Below are 26,927 nucleotides of genomic sequence, written 5' to 3'. Positions count from 1 at the left end.
GCTAAATCATTCATGAGTGTACGTACACGCACACTACAATAATGACGCTCGGATTGCTCGGGTCAAACTCCCCGCACCCCGCGAGTCTTCTTGGAAGAAACGATCTATAGGCGAGCTAAGCTAACTTAGCTCTAGCGTTTTATACAATAATAGGGTAGTCGACACCCTAGTCTATGGATACACTTTATTCAGTTCAAGCGAGGGGCGGCTTCACCTCCAGCAGGGGGAACACGGGCGCGCACACCGCCTGCGCGCATACACGGTCAATGGAGCCCCGTAAGTAGGCGAGCTAAGCTAACTTAGCTCTAGCGTTTTCATACAATAATAGGGTAGTCGACACCCTAGTCTATGGATACACTTAATTCAGTTCAAGCGAGGGGCGGCTTCACCTCCAGCAGGGAACACGGGCGCGCTACACGGTCAATGGAGCCCCGTAAGTATAGATCGTTTTATCCACGATGACGCGCCCCACCATTCTACCGCTAATGTTTTAGTGTTATCGGTACACGCTAAATCATTCATGAGTGTACACGCACACTACAATAATGACGCTCGGATTGCTCGGATCAATTTCCCCGCACTCCGCACGTCTTCTTGGATGAAACGATCTATAGGCGAGCTAAGCTAACTTAGCTCTAGCGTTTTCATACAATAATAGGGTAGTCGACACCCCAGTCTATGGATACAATTTATTCAGTTCAAGCGAGGGGCGGCTTCACCTCCAGCAGGGGGAACACGGGCGCGCACACCGCCTGCGCGCGCATACACGGTCAATGGAGCCCCGAAAGTAGGCGAGCTAAGCTAACTTAGCTCTAGCGTTTTATACAATAACAGGGTAGTCGATACCCTAGTCTATGGATACACTTTATTCAGTTCAAGCGAGGGGCGGCTTCACCTCCAGCAGGGAACACGGGCGCGCACACCGCCTGCGCGCATACACGGTCAATGGAGCCCCGTAAGTAGGCGAGCTAAGCTAACTTAGCTCTAACATTTTCATACAATAATAGGGTAGTCGACACCCCAGTCTATGGATACACTTCATTCAGTTCAAGCGAGGGGCGGCTTCACCTCCAGCAGGGGGAACACGGGCGCGCACACCGCCTGCGCGCGCATACACGGTCAATGGAGCCCCGTAAGTAGGCGAGCTAAGCTAACTTAGCTCTAGCGTTTTCGTACAATAATAGGGTAGTCGATACCCTAGTCTATGGATACACCAGGGTTCGAAAATATCCGATATTTATTGTAAATATCAAAATATCGGATATTTATGATATATATCCGATATACAGGGTGTTTGGCGCATCGTGTGCCAAAATGATTTGGCGGATAGAATGGATCATTTCCTATATTTTCAGCCCCCATAGCACGTTCCATGCCAGGTGGCTACTTTTAAATTAATTTTTTTAGTAATTTCACCAAAATACCCAAATCGCATCATTTAATTTCGATTAAAAAAAACTACTAGGCGCAGCCCTAAAGTAAATATTTTGTTTTAACGTGCATTAATGTAGGGTTGCATCAAATCTAAATTTATTGGCAAATATCATCTAGTTTTTTTTAAATTCAGCTTTGAAGTTTTCAGAAAAGTTAAAAACGGACTGAACATTTAAGTTTACATGGGTATAATTTTTTTTTAAAAGAGATAGTGATCTTCAGATTTTATCAAAACTTTTCTAGTCTATCCTCATTCAAACGGTATACTAATCTTGTTTAAATAATAACAACAACTTCACAAATTACTTAAATTAGTGCATTGACTCTACTCGGACTGATTTGCGAAATTTGTGTTTATAGCCCCTTTATGTGTGAATAGCACGTTTAACACCTACAGGTAAAAAATATTCATCTTATGCAATGTAAAAACCTTTTCCCAATCGTTTTTCAATGTGGATTTCTTGAATTTAAAGACGAAAATAATTATTTTGATCGTTTATTAATTATTACAAATTTTGTTCAAAATGGCCTCGGCAACGTATACACTCACGACATCTTCTTCTAATTTTCTCTTTTTATTACTACAAAGGCGTTTTCTACTCGTGGATTGGAAGAGATGGCCCTATACAGTGGCCTACACGTTCCCCAGACCTAACTCCGTTCGATTTTTACGTCTGGGGACAAGCTAAAGAACTGGTGTACGTAACGGATTCAAACAATAGAAAAACTACAACGAATAGAAAACGCCTTATTAGTAATAAAAAGAGAAATGTGGCTGCATACGACAACAGTCGAAATTAGAAGAAGATGTCTTGAGTGTATACGTTGCCGAGGCGGACATTTTGAACAAAATTTGTAATAATTAATAAACGATCAAAATAATTATTTTCGTCTTTAATTTCAAGAAATCCACATTGAAAAACGATAGATAAAAGGTTTTTACATTGCATAAGATAAATAATTTTTACCTGTTAGGTGTTCTACGTGCTATTCACACAAAAAGGAGCTATAAACACAAATTTCGCAAATCAGTCCGAGTAGAGTCAATGCACTAATTTAAGGAATTTGTGAAGTTGTTGTTATTATTTAAACAAGATTAGTATACCGTTTGAATGAGGATAGACTAGAGAAGTTTTGATAAAATCCGAAGATCGCTATCTCTTTAAAAAAAAAATTATACCCTTGTAAACTTAAATGTTCAGTCCATTTTTAACTTTTCGGAAAACTTCAAAGCTGAATTTTAAAAAAACTAGATGATATTTGCCAATAAATTTAGATTTGATGCAACCCTACATTAATGCACGTCAAAACAATATATTTACTTTAGGGCTGCGCTTAGTAGTTTTTTTTTAAATCGAAATTAAATGATGCGATTTGGGTATTTTGGTGAAATTACTAAAAAAATTAATTTAAAAGTAGCCGCCTGGTATGGAACGTGTTATGGGGGCTGAAAATATAGGAAATGACCCATTCTATCCGCCAAATCATTTTGGCACACGATGCGCCAAACACCCTGTATATCAACTTTGATATATATCAAATTTGTATGAAAGCTATACTATTATTTTATTGTATTATTTATGAATACCATTGCATATGTGTCACATAAACATGTTTTTAATGTTTTTAAAACTTAAAATCAGACAAATAAAGCAAAAACATAAAATCTTCTTGTAAATACGGCAAAATCAACTAAAAAACAAAAATCTTATGTGAAAAAGTACAAATACAGTTACAAATTTAAAAAATTGATATATATCATCAAAACCGGCTGGATATATATCGGATATATATCCGATATATATCAAGATATATATCCCTTGATATATATCCTCGAACCCTGGGATACACTTTATTCAGTTCAAACGAGGGGCGGCTTCACCTCCAGCAGGGGGAACACGGGCGCGCACACCGCCTGCGCGCGCATACACGGTCAATGGAGCCCCGTAAGTAGGCGAGCTAAGCTAACTTAGCTCTAGCGTTTTCGTACAATAATAGGGTAGTCGATACCCTATTCTATGGATAATATACTTTATTCAGTTCAAGCGAGGGGCGGCTTCACCTCCAGCAGGGGGAACACGGGCGCGCACACCGTCTGCGCGCATACACGGTCAATGGAGCCCCGTAAGTAGGCGAGCTAAGCTAACTTAGCTCTAGCGTTTTCGTACAATAATAGGGTAGTCGACACCCTAGTCTATGGATACACTTAATTCAGTTCAAGCGAGGGGCGGCTTCACCTCCAGCGGGGAACACGGGCGCGCACACCGCCTGCGCGCGCATACACGGTCAATGGAGCCCCGTAAGTAGGCGAGCTAAGCTAACTTAGCTCTAGCGTTTTCGTACAATAATAGGGTAGTCGATACCCTATTCTATGGATAATATACTTTATTCAGTTCAAGCGAGGGGCGGCTTCACCTCCAGCAGGGGGAACATGGGCGCGCACACCGCCTGCGCGCGCATACACGGTCAATGGAGCCCCGTAAGTAGGCGAGCTTTTTTTTTTTTTTTTCCGTCAGAAAATGCATGAAATTGCATACCCACTGGCCCGGGGGAACCAGTGGGTTATGTAAGGCTCTCCCTGCCAGATGGGCAGGGCCTACTCACTAAAACCTGACGGTGTCCTCCCGAAGTCTTTGGGACGGTGCTGCGAGTTATTGTCCGAGCTAGACGGCCTAGACATTCTTTCGCGGCTCCGCCCCAGACTGTGGCTCGCTCTGTTTGAGCAAGGGACGACTGGCTTCAGGGGAGTAGTACCTCCCCTGGTCTTCGCTAACGGTGCGCGTGAACACATGCGCGCGCCGCCGCCACGGGGCCTCCTTTAGCGGCCACCAAACACCCCCGTGTCTAGTGGCCGAGGACCCTTAAGAGGGGGCATGGAGATGGTAGTGTCTCCTGCGGTGTCCTGGACGTCGGCGACGGTTCGGTGGAGCGTCAGGCGAGGCCTCTCGCTCCCTCTCCGCCGCTTCTTTCTGCGACATGACCTCCTCGCAGAAGTGGAGCACCGCATGCCATGCATCTGGGCTCTCTAGCATACGAGGCAGGATGGCCCGTAAGGAGAGATCTTGTCCTACCTGTTCTACGAGGATTTCGCGCTCTGCCACCCAAGCTTGGCACACTTCGAGTGTGTGCTGCGCGGAATCCTCGATGCCCTCTCGACAATGCCAGCAATTGGCACTTTGCTCCCGTCCTATCCGAAATAGATAGTCGCCGAAACAGCCGTGGCCAGTTAGTATTTGGGTCGCTCTATAAGAGAGACGACCATGTTGCCGCCGTACCCACTCCTCCAACACCGGATGTATGGCGTATATGGTACGACGGCCTGCTTTGCTCTGGGCCAGACGGCGCTTCCATGTCTCTATGGCGACATCTTCATGTCTCGTCCTCTGTGCCTCAATCTCTCTGGGTGCTGGTCGCTGATCCTGAGCTCTTTGGTCTCCTCGCCACTGAAAAACTGCGGCGAGGACCAGGGAGTCGAGATCCCAGGGTAGAGTTCCGGCTAAGGCCAGGGCTGCGTCTGTCGAGATGGTGCGGTAACCTCGCACCACTCTTGTTGCCATGAGCCGTTGGACAGCAAGGAGCCTTTTGGCGTTATCTCCAGGAAGGGCGTCAAACCACACAGGGGTTCCATAAAGGGCCATGGAGCGGACGACGCCCATATATAGCTTCCGGCACAATCTGTCTGGGCCTCCGGTATTGGGGAGCAAACGACCCGTAAGTAGGCGAGCTAAGCTAACTTAGCTCTAGCGTTTTCATACAATAATAGGGTAGTCGACACCCTAGTCTATGGATACACTTTATTCAGATCAAGCGAGGGGCGGCTGCACCTCCAGCAGGGGGAACACGGGCGCGCACACCGCCTGCGCGCGCATACACGGTCAATGGAGCCCCGTAAGTATAGATCGTTTCATCCACGATGACTCGCCCCACCATTCTACCGCTAATGTTTTAGTGTTATCGGTACACGCTAAATCATTCATGAGTGTACACGCACACTGCAATAATGATGCTCGGATCAAATTCCCCGCACTCCGCACGTCTTCTTGGATGAAACGATCTATAGGCGAGCTAAGCTAACTTAGCCCTAGCGTTTTCGTACAATAATAGGGTAGTCGACACCTTACTCTATGGATATAGTTTATTCAGTTCAAGCGAGGGGCGGCTTCACCTCCAGCAGGGGGAACACGGGCGCGCACACCGCCTGCGCGCGCATACACGGTCAATGGAGCCCCGTAAGTAGGCGAGCTAAGCTAACTTAGCTCTAGCGTTTTATACAATAATAGGGTAGTCGACACCCTAGTCTATGGATACACTTTATTCAGTTCAAGCGAGGGGCGGCTTCACCTCCAGCAAGGAACACGGGCGCGCACACCGCCTGCGCGCGCATACACGGTCAATGGAGCCCCGTAAGTAGGCGAGCTAAGCTAACTTAGCTCTAGCGTTTTATACAATAATAGGGTAGTCGACACCCTAGTCTATGGATATGTCACCGTAAAATTGTGAATTCTGTCAGATTATAATCTGACGTAGTTAAATTACAATCTAACCTAACCTAACCCACTGTTAGTTTACAATCTAACGCGTTATATTATAAACTGACAGAGTTCACAATTTTACGTTGACAGATACACTTTATTCAGTTCAAGCGAGGGGCGGCTTCACCTCCAGCAGGAAACACGGGCGCGCACACCGCCTGCGCGCGCATACACGGTCAATGGAGCCCCGTAAGTAGGCGAGCTAAGCTAACTTAGCTCTAGCGTTTTATACAATAATAGGGTAGTCGACACCCTAGTCTATGGATACACTTTATTCAGTTCAAGCGAGGGGCGGCTTCACCTCCAGCAAGGAACACGGGCGCGCACACCGCCTGCGCGCGCATACACGGTCAATGGAGCCCCGTAAGTAGGCGAGCTAAGCTAACTTAGCTCTAGCGTTTTATACAATAATAGGGTAGTCGACACCCTAGTCTATGGATATGTCACCGTAAAATTGTGAATTCTGTCAGATTATAATCTGACGTAGTTAAATTACAATCTAACCTAACCTAACCCACTGTTAGTTTACAATCTAACGCGTTATATTATAAACTGACAGAGTTCACAATTTTACGTTAACAGATACACTTTATTCAGTTCAAGCGAGGGGCGGCTTCACCTCCAGCAGGGAACACGGGCGCGCACACCGCCTGCGCGCGCATACACGGTCAATGGAGCCCCGTAAGTAGGCGAGCTAAGCTAACTTAGCTCTAGCGTATTCGTACAATAATAGGGTAGTCGATACCCTATTCTATGAATAATATACTTTATTCAGTTCAAGCGAGGGGCGGCTTCACCTCCAGCAGAGAACACGGGCGCGCATACACGGTCAATGGAGCCCCGTAAGTATAGGTCGTTTCATCCACGATGACGTGCTTCATCCATTCTTCCGCTAATATTATCGGTACACGTTAAATCATTCATGAGTGTACACGCACACTACAATAATGACGCTCGGATCAAACTCCCCGCACCCCGCGCGTCTTTTTGGATGAAACGATCTATAGGCGAGCTAAGCTAACTTAGCTCTAGCGTTTTCGTACAATAATAGGGTAGTCGACACCCTAGTCTATGGATTTACTTTATTCAGTTCAAGTGGTGCGGGGCAGAGCTTCACCCCTAGGGCGCGCGCATATTACAGTCAATGGAGCCCCGCATGTGTATTACGGATCTTTGCAACCAGTTGCTAGTTGTACATCAACGCGACTGCTACGTCAACCAATGTCAGCGCCGCGTTTAATTTAGGTGGCGCTAGTTTCCATACATTTTTCGCAGTCGCACAGTTAGTAACCGGTACCTAGCTAAGATAATAAATAGCCTCGCCTTGCCGTGCTAGCCCGGCCCACCGCAAGGTAATTTGAGCTTCCAAAACAATTTGGCTTTTTCAATACTAGGGCCTAGTCAATCGCCTTTTGCTGTCAAAACGCGACTTTTCCACAGATTTCATCTGCTGGACTGGAATGCGCACCACGATAATTTTACCGGACATTTTAAACGACAAGCGTATGTCTCAAATCGATAAAAAGCCGCGAGAAGCCGCGTATCTTGGCCTTGCAATTCACGAATGAAATGACTGACAATTTATTGATTTCATTGCTAAAAACCATTTTATAGCCAATTAAAACTCGGTTTTCAGGTATAGGGTGAAGTGTTTTTTTAAAGAAGTTGCGTATTGGAATTACGAGTATTTATTGGTGTCAACTACCTAATCGATTGCAATACCAAGTTTACTTGTTAAAATACTTGAAAACACTTTATACTTGGCTGAGTTGGCTTAGCTCGCGGAGTTTTTCGCGCTTGTGACGTCAGCGGGGGCAATCGCCCGCCAACATTTTATGCAATACGAGCCGTGATTCAAAAGTGTTTACAGTTTTTCTTTTATTTATACTTTGCCGAATGCAAACTTATCATTAAAAATACAGAACATTTAGCTTCTTTTTACAAAACAATCATACCTTCAATCTTTTCAAAATTAACCGTCTTACTTACATGATATGACAGTGATTCTGCTATTAAAATATTTATACATATTAAAAACAAAATGCATTGAATTAAGTGTAATTTTTAGGTAGAAACCAAATCTTTGAAATAACAATCAAACCCCTTTGCCCGTCTAAAGAAATACACAATAATCAATTCCTTTCCCTAAACTCAGATTTATATTAAACTGAAAAATAAAAGAAAGACAAAAGAACTAAGACTAATTAGTAATTACTACATAATTAAATGTCGCATGTTTTAGAAAATACTTCTGTCATAGCATTTTCTTCAATATTGGCTGGAAACCAACTATACATTGTTTTATTTAAACACCTAGATAAGACCTCGCCAGGATCATAAACGGCATAAAATAAGTAGGCATTAAGTTTTATCAGTAAATTCATGCCGTGGAGATAAACATTAAACATTTGAGCAGGTATAACTGTGCATAGCAACAGTGCATTGACTTTTAATTTATTTCATTGTTCGAAAGTGTGTGAACTCGCATACGGCATGCCGATAATCGCCAGATGGGCCCCACCCGCCCGAAGGAAATGCCATATGAAAGCAATTGAAATCAACACGTGTTCATTTATAATTTATTGTCAGCTAATTTATGCTGTCATAAAAGTCTGCACTAATGTTTCATTGAATGCCTCGCTAATGTGATAAAAATTAAGCGTGACAAAATAATATCGCTATCGATTTTATGTTATTTATTCATGACACAGTATCGAGTAAAGGAAATGAACAGCAAAATAAAGACTTCTGTGCTTCTCTTAGTGGCTTTCTTTAGTAATAATAGTAGTAACTCACATCTTGCGCTGGCACGGCGTAATTGCCCTGGATGGTGTAAGCCTGGCCGCCGGCTAGGATGACCGGGCCCGCTACGTTTGGTTTCGGCCTGTATGGGATCGTGGCTCCTTTCGGTGGGCTCTGAAATCATACACATACCATAAATATACCGTCTATTATATTCCTAAAATGCGATAATTGGGCAGTTGAGACCATTAACAAAATTTTGTAAACGAAAACAACATTACTTAAGTAGCTTTTAATTGATTTGGCAAAAAAGTGACGTCATTGGTTGTATTTACCATACAAAATAATGCCAATAATGACTGGTGTTGTCAACTACCATAGGGAAGTGATTTTAGAACTTTAATGCCCGTTTTCACCATTAATTCCTAATTTTTAAGTGACCTCTATGGGTTACCATAGAGGACTAACAGGAATTTTGTTTTCATAGGGGTCACTTAAAAATTAGGTGAAAACGGGCATGTTACTTTATTTCTATTAAAACCTTTACAGCAATTAGTTCTAAAGAACTACTATTATTAGAATCGAGTATTAATATAGTTGATTCGGAAGACCAACTGCACAGCACAATGCGTGCGTTTAATACGTTCCGATAAGTTTGCGACAGTTATTATTATTACCTCTAGCATGACACAACAGATGTGATAAATGCATTGTGTAATTGCGTCGCATGTGCCGCTGATCGTCACCGCCCTCTCTGTGGAGTTTGGCAACATTTCGCTCGCCACCTATAAACAATAGAAAACGTATAATTAATGTCATTTTGTCTACTAAGATAACCACTGCGAGAACCCAGAACTAATTTCTAGTGTCAGAATACGGAGTGCTACTGATCGGTTATTTTTGGGCACTTATTGGATTATTGGATAACTTTAGATTCGTCTTTGTTTGCTTGGTTCTGGATGTCGCAAAGAGACTAAAGGAAACTGTTTTCGTCTTTAGATCATTTGATAAGAAAAAAATAAAGTCGGCACACATTTTGATCTATTCTTAATCTACTTTTATGAATGCAGTCTTGTGTAATAATGATAAAAGTATAAAGAATTGGCAATCGATCGACTGCGAGAGTCGGACCCATTCTTGCATGTACAGACGACAGCACATCAAGTAGTAATCTGTGGCATCTTAATGTGTAGTAGTAGCCAGACAATAATAAATAGGAGCCAATAGCCCAAAGGTGTCCGACTGTCGATTATACCGCTTAACTATTGTGGTGAAGGTAAGCTCACTCCTAACACAAGCATTATAATTTATCTTAATTTCAGGGGTTTATGTTTAAGGGCCAATGGGCAAGCGTTTTTTTCAGACTCGACAGTGTTATCACGGAATCGCAATTAATGCAATCTAATTTAGTAGCGCAGACAAACGCGCGTTCGTAAAGCGTAGACGGTGCTTGAAAAAATGTGGGTTGCATGGGCTCTAAGAAATAATTTAAAAAAATACGACGATAACAAGACTGACATAATTCAATAGGGAGGTTACTCTGTCAACCGTAATATCCCAGACCTGGCCACTAGCAAAATAATACAAAGAAAAAAATAAATGTTTTCTTTTTTCAGACCTGTATATTGGCTCCAGTGACGTCACGGATCTCCTTGATCTTGGAGCCGCCCTTGCCGATGAGCGAGCCGCACTGTGAGGCCGGAACGATGAGCCGCAGAGTGATGGGTGACCGCGACCCGCCGCCGCCGCTTTCATTGAACTGAGAGCACCACTGGAATGTTACAGGATATCATTATTTATCCTATATGAACGTTAAAGCTTCAGAATAAGAGTTAAAACAGCCTGCTATAGTAAGTTTATCATGTCTTGATCTTTAATGGAATTAGCATATTAGATCTTGATGCATTTCAATACAAAACTTGTAGTAACTTTAAAGCAAGTTAGGAAGTATTTCTTTTATTGGAAAGTTTTCCAAAAATAAGAACCAGTTTTGTCACATAATTAAAATTCCAATAACAAATCAAACAACACCAAAAATGTGTTTTTTTTTTAAGATTCGTTACTTCACTAAGGCATTATAAGAATCTAGGGTCTTTATTAACATCAGTTTGTTTTTAGTGAGGCAGTTTCAGGAAAAATTTGTGACAAATCAATATGTATAATTTGTTCAAAATAAGGAAAATACGAACCTCTTCGAATTTCTTGCAAATGAGTGTGAAGGCTTTAAAAATGGCGCTAGTGTTGCCGGTGACTGTGACAATGCGCTCTGGGCATGATCCATCAGATATGTTGATTTTGGCTCCAGACTGAAATAAATAAACCACAAGTTCAATAACATTATCGATTGTACAAATTAAATTAAACATTTTCTTTTGTCATTACAACATACCTCTTCCCTAAATCTTTTAACAATCTCTCCTTTCTTTCCAATAATACTGCCGACTTCCTGCAAACAAGAAAGGCATCAGATTAATAATCACGGACGACTCCTTCATAACTTATGTTATTAAAGGGCCTCTGAAAATAGCCTCTAATGCTGAGACAACATTGGCAACTATTGTGCAACGGGCGCAGACGTAATTAATGCAGTGCGTTTAGATTTATAGCACAAAAGATTTCCTGTCTGGTCGCCAATAATAGTCACAGAGCTTCGAGCGATTCTTTGCACCACGAGATGCATTGGGGTTGCGTCAAGACAGTTTTAGAGTAGCTGTAACGTATTGGCTCTTTCCTGGCAACAGGGCATGTTGACCTGTGCAGTATGTGAACAATGCTGTTGCGTGAAGCAGCCGATGCAATGCGTCTGTGGGCCGGCACAAATAGAGCTGACGAATGATGAAAGTGGACACGGTTCAAAAAACTTAAGGTGGGATCGGAGAACCGTTTGATAAGTTATTTCTTCTCGATATTAATCAGAAAAATTAGAACTTAGTTCAAATTAATAAGTAAATAAATAATCAGCATGAATAATTCAAGAGAACACCAATCATCACTTTCTAGTTCGAGCACACTGCATGTAGCCAAATTAATAAAAAAAAAATATTAAAAATATATCAAAATGCCATGTCATTAGTACAAATGTTTGTAATGATCATGATGTATGTGGTAAAAGAACCTGTAATAGCGGTTGATTGATTAGACCAAACTGTACAAACATTGATGATAAATAACTATTTGAACAGTGTTCATACAAATATAATTATAGAGTAAACATTGAATGTAATAAACAAATCATGTATTAGTCAGATACTGAGCTCAAAGAAAATCAAAAATTAATCAACTGTTTCTCAGCACTAGGCATAAAAGATCACAGTTCAACCAAAGTAAATTTGGTTCTACACACTTCGTTTAAAATCGCAGGCCTTAGACAGTTCAATTAGAAAAAGATACAAATCGACATGTTTGATGAACAGGGCGAGTGCCAATATCTGGCTCGCTGCCAAATGTACTTTGTATTGGATTACAGCCAATTAAAAGTGTGTAGACATACAAGTAGGTGTATGTTAATATCAATACATCTCTCATGTCAGTCCAATCTAGTAGCCGCATCTAGGTGTGCTAAATTAGTATTACTATTGGGCAACATAAATCGAAAATAACAAGTTACTAAACTAATTAATAAAATAGATCATGCTGTTTGTACAAAATTGGATTAAATGAGATCTCAAATATAAATATGAAAAACATATGCAGGCAATTAGGTGAAACATGATACAGGCAATTTACAGAGACAATAATATGAAAGCCTACGGCAAAGCAAGCCTACATGAGTTACAAACAGGATCTTGTGTAATGCATCCATACAAGTGTGTGTTCTTTAACAAGATTAAAATACCAAAGTCATATTAGATTACCATACTTTCAAACAAACAACTCTTTCATAAACAATGATATGTTAATGAAGATTTCTCTGATGAATATGAAAAGCCTAGTCAGGCGTCTATTGTTTTAAATTATGATTGGCTTCCACTAGCATGTTTTGTATCATTAAAAAATATTAAAATGTTTAATAGAAAGTGGACAGTAGACAGTTTAGTGTTATTAAATATAGCATGGTATTTTTTTATTATTTGATATGGTGTAACTAAGAGGAATTATTTTATAAAATACCCCCAATTACTTACTCACATAGAATTAACTTTTATAAATGTATATTTGCAACATATTAATTTCCTTTCTGATGAACAATACATTATTAGACATCTACGCTAACAAGCAGATCAATCATATCTACATCTAAAATTCATGCTTGGAATTCCAATGTAATTACTAATAATAGATGGATGGGTTATGTAAAATGGTATAGTTATAATGATAATGGAGTTAAGAAGAAGGTAAAATAACCACTTTCACAATAAACACAGCACAGATAATTTCCAAAAATACTGGCACTTTGATGATAAACAGTGAGTGTTTCCTCTTACCTTCCCCTGCATAATCAGTCTGATAGTGAGGGTAACTTTGGAGTCTTCCTCGTGGAGGTTGGGGGCTTTCTCCAGTTCCATGCTGGAGGAGGTGTCCGAAGTGTCTCGCGGAATTTTGGCTGCGTACGGGACTACGTGTGGGCGGACACAGGGGACACTCCACTCAATCTATAATGCTGGGACTCTGGGGCTCTTGGCACGCACTGCAGGCAGGGTAAGCTGGAAAACAGGCGCACATCTCAAAAGGAATGTCAATAGGTCTCGAGCGTACTAAGGTGTGGGGCATGGGCACTCGTCCTTTTAGAAGCGAAGCTGATTACCGAATATTTATTTACAGTGGCGGGCGGCAAGCGTAACGGAATAAGGGCGGCAAATGAGGATCTAGACGCTATTATAAACTAACTGGTCCTAGGACCGACCGGATTCTGTGGATGTAATGCGAGTCGGCGGGCTCGGGCTGGCGGGACCGTTACTTGAACTCCGATACCTGTTCGCCACTCGCGACATAACCTCAGCGTCGCGCCTCATGGCTAGCCGACCGGGTTATCGATCCCGCAAATACCAAACAAATTCCATTTACAACCTCAGGATTTACCTTACCTCGTTAGGTTTTCCACTGTGCAACAATAACATAACAAATCTTAACACTAGTATTATCACCAAGTTGTGTATAAAATCACACTTATCACAATTTTCTTTTGTCACTAATTATTAATTACAAAATTAAATAAAATCCGACGGTGACGCGTCGGTATGAAGCTTGCTAACAAAGAGCATAAAAGAGTCTTGCTAATGTCAAAATATCATAGACAACTGACAGTATCTCGCCGCGGATCGATCGCGCTGCCTCTGGCGGAGGCGAGTAAAAGCTTTTTGACAGTGACTATTCATAGCATAGACAGCGAGAGTAGGGTTTTCCCGCGAGGTTTCAAAGTTTTATCCTTGTCAAAGACTACTATTATATTGATCCTTGTTTATTTTCTTTGTTTCGTGTTGCATTATAAACTGAATACTGTTACCTGTTGTGTTATAAGTAGCTACATTAAAATGGTAGGTAAGTTAGTGGTGTTTATAAGCACAGAATAAATATTTATTATGCTTTTTGTAGAGGTAAAAATTCGTACAATAAAAAAAAAGACCGACTTTTAATTTTTACAATGATCAAACCGCGCTCGCTTGAAACCGCCACAAATATTGCAAAGGTGATTGGGAAATGACTTCGCAAGGAAAACTTTAGGTAATAATCGTATCTTCAGGGGATCGTAATTAAATATTCAGTTTACCCATACCTCATTGGTAATTTAATTTAACTTACGAAACCACTGTAGTATGTTAGTATAAAATAAAGAAGAACTACTAATTTGATAAATGTTTCTCGTTCTTATTCATAGAAACCAATTAGATAAACTAACTAACGCGCCAATATTGATGAACGCTCTGTAGTAATTTAAAAAGTTTTGCAGACCTAATAGGAGCGGATGAATACACGCTTCAACTGAAACTGGCCAATACCCACACACTGAACCGTAAAAAGTAATAACTGCAGAGATACTGTTGGACCTCTGTTTTTTGTGAAAAGCCCCTGGACTACATGTCTATATTAAAGTTGGGAGTGCTTTGTGTCCCATGCAAATTCGTTCATCGATTTTATTGGCGTCAACGGAGCTCTTCCCGAGGTGAAATGCCTTTATGCGTCACAGCTTTAGTTTTATGACCTGGGAAAAAGGTTTGATACTTAGTCGTGTCTTGCGGACTACGAAAATCGTAGGTGAAATTTTTAAAGCGTGGCTATTGAAGGCACATAAAGTTTGTCGTTCATCATTATCACACAGGTCTAGGTGCTGAAGATTAACCTTACAAATTACCTGTTCTTTTCAGTTTAGTTTAAGCTTTTTATATTATTATGTTAACAGGTGTGAATGTGTGATCTATTCATGTGTGTAACATTATCCCTATTCAGTTCGTTACTTCAAAACAAAATCGCTTTTCCCTTTGTTTGATGTTACAAAAAGGAATAAACGCGAAAAATAGAAGGACTAAAATTTAAAAGCTCTTAATTGGAAGTCGCCGGGAGCTATAAAAACGATGTTTACTCCAACAGAAACTTTTTGAAGAGCTAGTAGAGCCTGGAAATTTCTCGGATTTCCACAGCACTTAAACTAATGTAACGTAGGTATTTCAAATAACAATTTATCAGCTTAATCTTTATTAAAAAGTTGGATAGGTAGATACTTAGATACCTACTACTTTAACTTAGAATTTCATTGTTTTGATTTCATGAAGATTGTTTAAACCACGTTTAGAGACTTTTTCGACTCTGAGACTCTCGCACGAGATCAATTTCAAATAAAAAAAAAATTAAATAACACCAATCAGTGGGTCTTGACAAAGTGCAAATTATAATCGCAAACCAGTCGAAAAGTTGTCGAAAAGCCCCTTTTTTGTATGGAGTTTTGACGGATTCGATTTTCGATTCGATCAAAAAGTGCGTTTTGTCTAGGGGAGATGTATTAGACATTTCAAGCTAGCAAGTCCCTGTCTACAATGTATTTTTTCACCAAACAAATACCTGTGTATTGTGGTACGAGTACCTGTACAACCTACCCGGCTTAAACAGCTTATGGCGGAACAGACTGAAAAAAATCCCTCGAAAAGGTGCAAAGCAAATAAAAAAAACTGCAAGTTTTTATCTTACTTCGTAGCAATGAATAGGGCAGACGAGAAAACGGGAAAACAAAACCGTATTTTCATCACGCGTTTCTCGTAAAATGGCGTGGTAATAACCGTCTTATTCCAGGTTATTTAATTTGTGCTCGAGAGCCAAGAGTGGCCCTGGCCGTCAGGGCCGGATCGTGAATTTGTGGGGCCCTGGGCTGAAACTACTTGGGGGCCTATCTTAGTACTCAACTAATAGCCATGCCAAAAAACTGTTTCTATAATGATATATTATTCTTATACATACAGTGTGTGTGAGTCACGATAAAGTGCACATATGAAAATAGGTGAAACTAGACCTATTTTTATCGTCAAAAAAGAGGTCAAAAATTTTTTGACATTTTTAAAAAAAAAAATTCTGCCAATTACTTACGTTAGGTAACGTAAGGGCCCCGGGGTTACAAGGGGCCCCCAGATCCCGCTAAAAAGTAGGCAATAATTTGAAAATAAAAATAAAAATAGTTGTCTGTAAAGTCGGTTTACGGACGATATTTTTACGTGACAACGTCATAAGAAAATATTGATTAAAAATTGCATACTAAATTTTTGAGATTTTTTTTAAATTTTTTTTCTGCCAAATTACTTCTTGTAAAGAAAACGTAATAACTTTTAAACTAAGAGGTATATCCTGATAAAATAAAAACAGTTATAATGCTTAATAACAGGCGATACTAAAAAAATACATAAAATGCCCAGAAAATGCCAACAAATAATAAAAAATTATAGGCTTTTTGAAAAAAATCTGCTTTTAAATTCGTGTTTTTTTGGTTATTTGATAAATTTCTCCAAAAAATGCCCCCATAACAGGTGGTTTTTATTACTTTGTATTATTCTCTATCGTATTAATTTTGTAAAACCAGAAATCGGAAGTCTCTATCCCTATCACAACATTTGCTATGATCATTTGAAGAAAGGCCTGTCACCACATTATTATCCGCTACAGGTAGAGACAATTTCAATTTTAACTAAAATGCTTATTTTACTTCGAAATCTTTTGTTTTTATTTGAAATGTAACTTGTTTTTATCAAAATTACAAATCTAGAGCCACTTTCAGTTTCGTTGTTAACGAAGCGTTGAATGGCGCGCCCGGAGAGGCTTAGTTCAAACGATCATTGCAAACATTGTGATAGGGATAAAGACATGATATTTTTTAGTTTTACAAAGGTAATATGATAAATAATAACACATAGTAATAAAAACAATCTGTTAGGGGGGCATTATTTGGAGAAATTTATCAAATAACCAAAAAAACACGAATGAAAATGCAGATTTTTCTCAAAATGTATCATTTTTTATTATTTGTTGCCATTTTCTGAGTATTTTATGTATTTTTTTTAGTATCGCCTGTTATTTAGCATTATTACTGTTTTTATTTTATCAGGATATACCTCTTAGTTTAAAAAATATTACGTTTTCTTTACAAGAAGTAATTGGAAGAAAGTGGAAATGAAAATTCGCCACCGGAATTAGGCAAAAGGCGAGTTTGTTGATATTCATCCATATGTAGCTAAATCGACATCTTAAGCCGATTAGTTTATGTGTTTAAATTCAACGTAGCTATTGTGTTGTTTCTTTTTTATGATTTAAATTAAATGTCATTATGTTGCATGTTTTATAAAGACGTATTATTAAGTCTATAAAAAACACTAGCTTTTAAGTTATCATGTACCACTTAACATCAGGTGCGATTGTGGTCAAATACCTGCCTTGTTATGCATAAAAAAAAAAAAAAAAAAAATGTACTAACTAAACATGTATGTATGCTAATTATGCAAATAAAGAAATTCCAAAATCAATCAATTGGAAGAAAGAAAAATTTAAAAAATCTCAATTAGTATGTAATTTTTAATCAATATTTTCTTATGACGTTGTAAAAATATCGTCCGTAAACCGACTTTACAGACAACTTTTTTCTTTTTTTTTTTCAAGTTATTGCCTACTTTTTAGCGGGGTCTGGGGGCCCCTTGTAACCCCGGGGCCCTGGGCTGCAGCCCAATCAGCCCATAGGTAGATCCGGCCCTGCTGGCCGTGCCGCTTCAATTGCACTATCGCTATTAGAGAACTCAGTATCGGCAGGAAAAGGGACAGAGGACGTAATACTTTTCTACTTACTTGTATTAGGTTCCTTATTTGGCTTAGTTCTGAACTTGTGTGATATTTGTACGGTGACTTTGTTAGAGTATTTTTACCAAGCATTTGTCAAGACGTTTAGACCAATTTGAGCCCAGAACTAAAGAAGATAAGAAAAAACTAAATAAGACTAATTTCATTGTTTTAACTATGGCGTCATACATTTACCTACCGCCAAAAGTATATAAAATTAAAGTGTTTGTGTATTGTGTTACAATTTGTTAAAAGATTTACCTCTTTTTTAAATAACATGTGTTAAGAGGAATCAATCCCAGATAAGTAGTAGATTTACTTAAGGTATTCGCCGTGCAAGCACTAAATTGTTCGTATACTAGAGTTTACAGTTACGATACATTTTCAACGCAAGCAAGTAAATACCATACCAAATACCTACAAGCTCTCGAGTGTACGGTATTCTGAAAATATTTGCAACAAACAAAATAATTAATATGTAAACTTGGTGAGTCGAGCATATCATCCGGTGTTTACCGTGATGAATTGAATCTGAAAATATTCCGCTGATTAAAGTCGGCTTTTTGAAATGTTGCATGTAATTAATTCAACTGTTGCCTACTTTATAAATATGATGATAGACTTGGTTTTGAGTTTTGAACTCTATACATATACTTTTTAAGCCTAAAGTAGACCTGTAAGTTAATAAACTTAATGTTATATCATACTCGATTTTGAGAATTTTTTTATTTACATAACTTTGCGCATCCTTATTTAAGCTGGGAAATACTTTATTAATTTCAATGAATACTGCAAATAAGAGTTCAAAGGTATTTCCTTTATTTACCTGCCTGTTTCAAATTTGCGGCCTACACTCGATATTTCTGTGAAACTTGACGATACACGGTTTCAGCTTTACAAAATGATGTCACATTAATACTATGCTTAATACTAAGTATTGTTTTAGTAAATGAATATGATATGACTTTAAGGCAACTTTCTAAAAAACAAATTGAAATAAAATAAGCGTAAGTTCCTAAGCTTCATCGCTTAGAGGGTCAAAAATAATGGGAGACTTATCAATAGCTCCGATAAACTTGGAGAGCCGAGGATTATTGTCATTAAGGTCTTCGTCTCTACGTAGAGCCATCCCGTGGGATAATCCTTATCGCGTCAACGGATCTGCAGAAAAGTCCACTGGCATTTGTCTTTTAATTACCTTTTGATTGCCTACACAATCTTTACTAATGTTCTAACGAACGAAAATGTTCTTATTTGTTTGTTGAACGGATACTTTAGTAAACCTACCAGTAAAAGCTTTAGTGAACTTACTTTTTCCGGCAATAATGTCATAAAATTTCTGTTAAGTAGACCGTAATAGTACCAGTTATGAAGTATCTAAATAGGAAGCTAGTAACAGAAATTCGCTGATTTTGAACAATATAGTACTGTGTACTTAGTTAAAGTTTGGGTCAGCGTATTTTCCTGTATGCACAGCACGCCCCTGTTTACTGTAAAGTTACTCAAACTATTATTCTAATAGGTATTCAACCTGCGTGACGTGGACTTAACGTAGGTAGGTTTGTAAGTTATGTTTCGAGCGAATGAAATGTTACTTTGGACCATTTTAATCCCTATGTGGGGAACATTAATATTTCCCCGTGACGTGGGACAAGACTAAGACACGCCGTTGAATTTCGTCCTGCTTTCGTGTGACGTTTGTTCCATCTATATACGTAATAATGTAAGTATACTTTATTACGTATGCTAGTAATATTATTCAATAGAGTACGTACTCTACATTTGAGATTAAAAACAATGTTGTATATTTTTAATTTACGGTGTTGACAAGGGAAACTTAAATTGGGTCGCCCTATAATGAGGCTCAGGAGGTAACAAGCAATAAAAGAGGGTCCATAAAAAATGGCGGATATCACGTGATTGTATCAATGTTTGGTTTTTGAAAAAAAAAAAAAAAAATGTTAATTAAAAGGACAGTGATTTGAATGTCGTCTTTTATTTTGCTTGCAAGAAGGTAACGTACTTAGTTACGATGTAATTCGGTAATCAGCTTTTGAAGCATTGGTATTTAGGTACATATTTTTATGCCAATTAGTCCAGTCAATAAAGCATTATAGATGGAAATCCGTGGAACACAAATTCTGACTTCGGGACTTTATTTAGACTAGTTAGGAGGTGAACATAGCAAAAGTCCCCGCCCTTAGCCCTTGAGCCGGCGGGGTGAGGGGGGTTTAAAGGTACCACTTTTCGGTTTTTCGCTTAATCCTCGGAAACTATGCGTCCTAGTGACATGACTACTATGAACCAAAAAAGCTTATTTAATTTGCTACAGGTGAGACGGTCAAGTTTTTCTATATCTTTTATAGTTTTCACGGCATCTGCTCTAGAAGGTCTGTAATATTGGAAATTTTATTTTTGTCTTACATGTTCCCATCAGGAGAAAATCGACTAAACCAACATTAAGCAAACATTTTAGACATGCGGGAGCATGTTAAGCCTAGTTCCAGGGAGAGGACTGCACCGTGCGTATATTTAGACGACCCAATTGGAGCCACTTTTGACTCCTCATCACTCAAAAACTACTGTGCATTAACACTTCAAATTTGGCTCATGTGTTGAGACTTGCAAGATAAACGTCAGCTTTAAATTTCATAAATATACCTCAAACGGTTCTTTAGGTATTGACGTCTAAAAATCTACGTATCTGACCTATAGACCAAATTCTAACAACTTCCAGATGACCTTGAAGGTTGAAATTTGGCATCCAGATAGGTAGATGTGTAAATACAAAGGAACAAATAAAAAACCAATAAATTTTAACATTTCACAGGTGATAGATAGATTTTAGTGTTCTAAATGTCGATTTTTGAACGTTAATACCTAAATAACCATTTGAGGTATATTTATGAAATTTGAAGCTGATGTTTACATTGCAAGTTTCAACACATGAGCCAAATTTGAAGTGTTAATGCACAGTAGTTTTTGAGTGATGAGGAGTCAAAAGTGACTCCAATTGGGTCGTCTAAATATACGCACGGTGCAGTCCCCTCCCTGGAACTAGGCTTAACATGCTCCCGCATATCTAGAATGTTGGCTTAATGTTGATTTAGTCAATTTTCTCCTGATGGGAACATGTAAGACAAAAATAAAATTTCCAATATTACAGACCTTCTAGAGCAGATGCCGTGAAAACTATAAAAGATATAGAAAAACTTGATTGTCTCACCTGTAGCAAATTGAATAAGCTTTTTTTGGTTCATAGTAGTCATGTCACTAGGACGCATAGTTTCCGAGGATTAAGCGAAAAACCGAAAAGTAGTACCTTTAAACCCCCCTCTCCCTGCCGGCTCAAGGGCTAAGGGCGGGGACTTTTGCTATGTTCACCTCCTAACTAGTCTAAATAAAGTCCCGAGGTCAGAAATTGTGTTCCACGGATTTCTCTCTACACCGTCGTTAAAGCATTCATTGACTGGACTAAATGTAGTATTCATAAGTTTTGTATAATAATATTAGATTTACGAGTTTTAAACTTAATCAAAAGTGGATCTCTTGTTTTGAAACAGTACTGTTTAGAGAGAGATTGAGAGAGATAGATAGAGACAGAGAGAGTAATTATTTTGAATGGATACGAGTATTTACATCGATTGTAAAATACCTTTCAATATTATACTTACATGTTAGAAGGCGTAGATCCTACGATGCACCTTATCCAAATAAGTATCTGAAACAAAATAAAAGTTCCTATAAAACTAATTCAATAAAAAAACAAGAGTTTTCCACGTTGCTACTGGTTAATACCATACACTTACATACTTTCAGAATAACATTTCTACATAATAAGTTTCTTGTTAGTGTGCAAATGTTTAATAAATTATTGATTTAGTGAAGATTAGATTAGATTTTTCATCACCAAGACCGTCAGAAAATACTTCATCACCACAGCTACCAGTACCACCAGGTTAAGGTAAGTAGGTAGGTATATTAAAATGAAAAACATGACATTGATTTGGGATTTCCCTCATTAAAATGAACCACAAGATTAGAGATGTTTGCAATATAATTATGAATACATTTTGAACGTTTACTCGCCTATTATGAGTGTCCAAATTACGGCAGTAATTTCGGTAAGTTGATCCAATTAGGGAGGTTCTTTAAGAGGTTTCAGAAGGCCAATTATGCCGAGCTTCCTCTGTTATTGAAATGGTTTTGTATAGCACAAATTAGTATATAAATATTGCGTATATATATTTTTGAATGCATGTAGAAAGATTTTCTTAAGAAACCTTTATAATATTTAAGCAAAAGCTCTCTAGTTGAGAGCATAAAAATAATTTTCTCAGGATAAAGGAAAAATACATGAATTTGGTATGTAATATTGATTTGAAAACCTAATTAAAAATCTATGCAATAGATTCGCAGGATGAAGCTTTAGGATTGGCAAAGCGCCCAGCGAGCTTTGGGGCCCCAGGGCAAAGCCCAACTTCGGCTAACCGTAGACGCCAATGTTCATAGTTTACAAGTGACAACGGCGACAAGATTGCCTGTAGAGTTTTAACATCTTTGCACTAAATTGCCACAAATTTTTTGACGTAACTAAAACGCGTACGGAGAGAGCTTTTTAAGCTCGTAATTTATCGTTTTGAATTATTAAACACGTTTATTTCTTTTAGAGCTCGTGTCATGAGTCGTTAATAAGTAAAGACGTAGGTAAAGTAAAGCTTTTGTTATAATAACTCGTAAATTAAATCACGCATTTATAATCCAAGTAATAAAAAAGAAACTTTAAGCCAAGAAAGCCATTGGGCTTAAGAGTTGCGAAAAAAGTTGAACGCAACTTAAAATTAATTAAAATATTATGATAGGCTTGCAAAGAAAGTAAACAGTTTCGAGGAAGCAAAGTTACAATAGACTTAATTTCACAGCAGTTGCTAAAACCAATTAAAGTTAATAATCCCGTCATATAAAAGCTTTAGGTACTTCAAAATTAGGGCCGAATAATAAACAAAAAATAGAGTCTGTTTCTTGGTTTGCGTTTAGTATTGTTATATGAAGGATGCTTAGGTAATCCACTATCTGTTAGTTAGATCATTGGAGGCATGATATATGGTATGGCAGTGCTCGTATCGCTTTGTATTATGGTGTATTGATATCTCATTGTTTAGCCGTGGAATTCGCGTGAGCAGTCATATGGGTCTGCTCAATGGTATCTCAAATTCCGTGCCGGTATATAGATCTGAATTAGGCGATGTTAGGTATTAGGAATTAGTAGTAAGTAGATTAGTCGGTGTATAAGCAGTGCAGGTCTACATTATATGGATGAGTACGACTTAAAATGTTTTACTGTCGTACAGAGTTTAGACCCAGCTAAGCATTCTTTGTTACGCGAAGTAATAGATAGACCGGATCCTAGCCAGATGTTTGCTGTTTTTGTGCTATAAAAGGTTTAGTAAAAGGTTACTTTGTAATTCGAATTGCATGTGTGATCTTAGTGCATATCCAGCCAACGTTTTAATGCACTGGACAGGTCGAACAAAACACAAGTGCCGTTATACGTAGCTGTCACGATGGGCCAAGATGACGGTACTCGGCCAATAAAAACGTTTCCTGGAGTTCTTGGTACTGACTTTATAAGAACGCTTAGCCCTTTGCAGACAAGTGATAAAGATTATGAGTGAAGTAAAAAGCTGTTATACGAGTCATTTTGTAGAGCCGCTTTATGGGCTAGGTATTTTTTATTGCTTGTCATATTTCTGAACTGCTTTTGAAGGATCGTTACTTTAGGACCTTTGCTTTCTTAATTTCTTTTGTTATGATTATTATAAAATATTTGAGGGTACGTGGTCTTAGCTTATAGTATGGCTATCTGAGATCAGAATGGGGGAAATAAATTGACGGATCGCATTCCGCAGAAAAATACCAAAAGTAATCGCAGAAAGAATTGTTGCAAAGCCGAGATGCATAATTGATTAGGTACCTTCCGTAGTTCCTCAAAAGTTATTAGCTGTAGGGAGCAAAAGTTGCGTGGTGTTTCTCCCTTGGGTTTACACACGCAGGGAAACGTTTGCCGCTCTCCCACTCACAGTGTTACCCAAAAATAAACCAACAAAGTGGTTAATAAATAATTTACAAAGCCATTCGAGTGTTGATGCCTCTAGTTTATTTATTTAACGTGAGCACAAATACAGGTCGGATTAGCAGGCTATAAGAGGTGGGTGAATGGGGGATACGAACCGTGGAGGGCTAGTTAAAATCAGTTTGCTCCGTTTACAGGCTCGCATGCCGATAAAACATACGTATTGCGATATAAAACACAGATTACGTCGATACCGCGTGAAATAAATTGTAGGATTTATACTGAAAGCCTCCTCCACATGTTTATCGGAATACATGTTATGTAAAAGCCTTATTATCGAGGTATTATAAACTTCATTCTTTATTGTAGATATTAAATCTCAAATATATTAAATCTCTCGTTCAGATAAGTACAATTTTATTATGAAATGTTATAAAGGAATTTCGGGGGAATGAGTAGGTACTTATTCAATCCATAGTTTCAAGCATTGGAGACTTACAAGGTGCTAATTAACGAGTTAAGCAGGTGACATAATTTTAGTTGGAAAATAATAATAAAAAACAAAAACATATAAATGCACAATGTACAATTTGATGGACCATCATCTGCTGTAGGCTCTTATTGTTTCAGATTTTAAATATTCTACGATTCCATTATTTATTTCGTGTCCATTCGCAAATTCTCTTTCCTGCACAGTGTTTCGATTACGTTTGCACAATGGGAAGCACCAACTTATATCATTTTATTGCATGTCCGCCGGAGCATATCACGCAAAGCCGCTGGCTGGGACCACACTTTAAAATCAATTTTAAAGTCACACAAAATCAGGACTATTTAGAAAAATCTGTAGCTTTACATGATTTTCAACGGACTTCAAAAAAAGGAGGAGGTTCTCAATTCGACCCGTATGTTTTTTTTTTCTATGTTTGTTACGCGATAACTCCGCCAATTATGAACCGATTTGAACAAATCTTTTTTCGGCGTATAGGTAATACCTCAAGGGTGGTCCCATTTAAATTTAATAATAAAAAAACAACCCCCAAGGGTGGAAAATTGGGGATGAACTTTTTTATACGCAATATCTCCGCCGATTTTAAACCAATTTGAACGATTATTTTTTTGTTGAATAGGTATTATCAAAAGGGTGGTTTCATGCGAATTTGAAGAAAATATTTCACCCCCAAGGGTGGAAAATTGGGGATGAACTTTTTTATACGCAAAATTTCCCCCGATTATGAACCAATTTGAACGATTATTTTTTTGTTGAATAGGTATTATCAAAAGGGTGGTCTCATGCGAATTTGAAGAAAAACTGGTCATGGTAGGTACAACTCCTTAATGCTTAGAAGTTGTAGGATAATTCTTTAAATATTATAAGTACAAATAGACCAACAGTTGTATTCTTTCATGTTTTTAAGGTGGGCTGACCGTTTAAGGTCTTTTTAGGTTTTCTTATATTAACCTATATTTTTAGGTTTTTTTAGGTTTCCTATATTTTTAGGTTTCCTATAGTAACCTGTATTTTGTAGGGAATATTATTTTACACTAGACAAGAATATGGTCTCAATGTACTGCCTACCTTCAGTGGTAACATCAAGGTAATAATTAGTTAACTAAAAAGCAAGAAATAAGTAAAATTTTATAAAAAAAATAAAACCGACTCCAAAAAACCTACACTAAAAAGTAGAAAAATAATTACTAATTACCTACTTTTTTATTAGGACGAATTATTAATATTTATGTAGGTATACCATGATTGATACTTTTGGAGTCGGTGCAGGCAAACTTTACATGTTTCATAATCTTGGTGCCAGATATACCTACATAAATATTAATAATTCGTCCTAATAAATAAGTAGGTAATTAGTAATTATTTTTCTACTTTTCAGTGTAGGTTTTTTGGAGTCGGTTTTATTTTTTTTTATAAAATTTTTATCGAATGATTTTAGGTAGGTAAGGTTGGTAGGTATGTTATGTATTATGTCGTTAGCTACGAGGTACTAACAATGTTTATCTTCTGTCGTCTTTAGATTTATTTTGTTTTGGTACCTACACTCATGGACCTATAAAAAAAGTCGGACGGATTCTCATCAACAAAATACTGTGACATTAGGATACACCAGCTTGCCTGTACGTACAGGCCGGCACGCACACATTCACACCCTGACGCACCACTTCGAGTGCAAACTTCACACAGTTGACACATTTAGGCGGTGAAAAAACAACACGAATACGACATGTCTTGTGTGATGAAATTGTGCAAAAACCGTTCTGTTCGAACAAACAAAAATTAAGGAATCACATTTCACAGGTAAAATAATAATCCAATCACTTATTTCCTGACATTAAAATATTGAAAGTAATTGAAATCAAATGTCATTCACTCGAAAAAATAATACGTCAAAGACCAGTGTTCTCAGTTATTTACGTGGGAAAATTACCCGCAATATGGGAAATTAATAATAATTTTAGGACTTTTTAGTTATTTATTACGCATACTATAGAAATAAAATAATTTATCATAATAATTGTGTTTTAATGGGATATATTTTCATAGGCAGATTTGATCCTTCCCAAAAATGTGGAACTGCGAAATTCAAATTTTCTTACATTGATTGCAAGTCAGTGTCAGGTTGTATGTTTAAATCTATCAGAGATAATAATAATAATATTGATGATGCATAAGATTATGATTATAATGTACACAAGATTCGTAATTTGTAACTGCGAGAATCATTTTTGATCAACATTATGTACATACCCTGACACTGACACTGACTTGCAAACAATGTAAGAAAATTTAACATTGAAAATTTCGCGCCTACCTCACCGCATTCACCTTTCATCCTTTTCAAATTCTGTCTACATTTCCAAGTAACATCTGCCGATCTATGTTTTTCTTC

At 38.1% G+C, this 26,927-nt stretch overlaps 1 protein-coding gene across 6 annotated transcripts in view; it reads right to left on the bottom strand.

Moving 5' to 3' along the window:
• Positions 1-26,927, bottom strand: part of LOC135073890 (poly(rC)-binding protein 3) — a 197,378-nt gene that overhangs the window by 13,955 nt on the left and 156,496 nt on the right. For 2 of the 6 annotated variants that reach the window (XM_063968137.1, XM_063968132.1), the window contains 7 exons: positions 21,626-21,672; positions 13,133-13,351; positions 11,098-11,154; positions 10,898-11,014; positions 10,327-10,479; positions 9,386-9,493; positions 8,763-8,882 (listed from right to left, as the gene is read on the bottom strand). In XM_063968137.1, coding sequence (XP_063824207.1) covers positions 8,763-8,882; positions 9,386-9,493; positions 10,327-10,479; positions 10,898-11,014; positions 11,098-11,154; positions 13,133-13,213 — 636 coding nt within the window. In that variant the 5' untranslated portion in view covers positions 13,214-13,351; positions 21,626-21,672. The other 4 variants (XM_063968133.1, XM_063968135.1, XM_063968134.1 and 1 more) reach the window with 4 other exon arrangements.

This window comes from Ostrinia nubilalis, chromosome 8, assembly GCF_963855985.1.
Source record: "Ostrinia nubilalis chromosome 8, ilOstNubi1.1, whole genome shotgun sequence".
NCBI lineage: Eukaryota > Metazoa > Arthropoda > Insecta > Lepidoptera > Crambidae > Ostrinia > Ostrinia nubilalis.
Note: the sequence above shows the minus strand (reverse complement) of the source record. Positions and strands in the feature narration are given on the sequence as shown.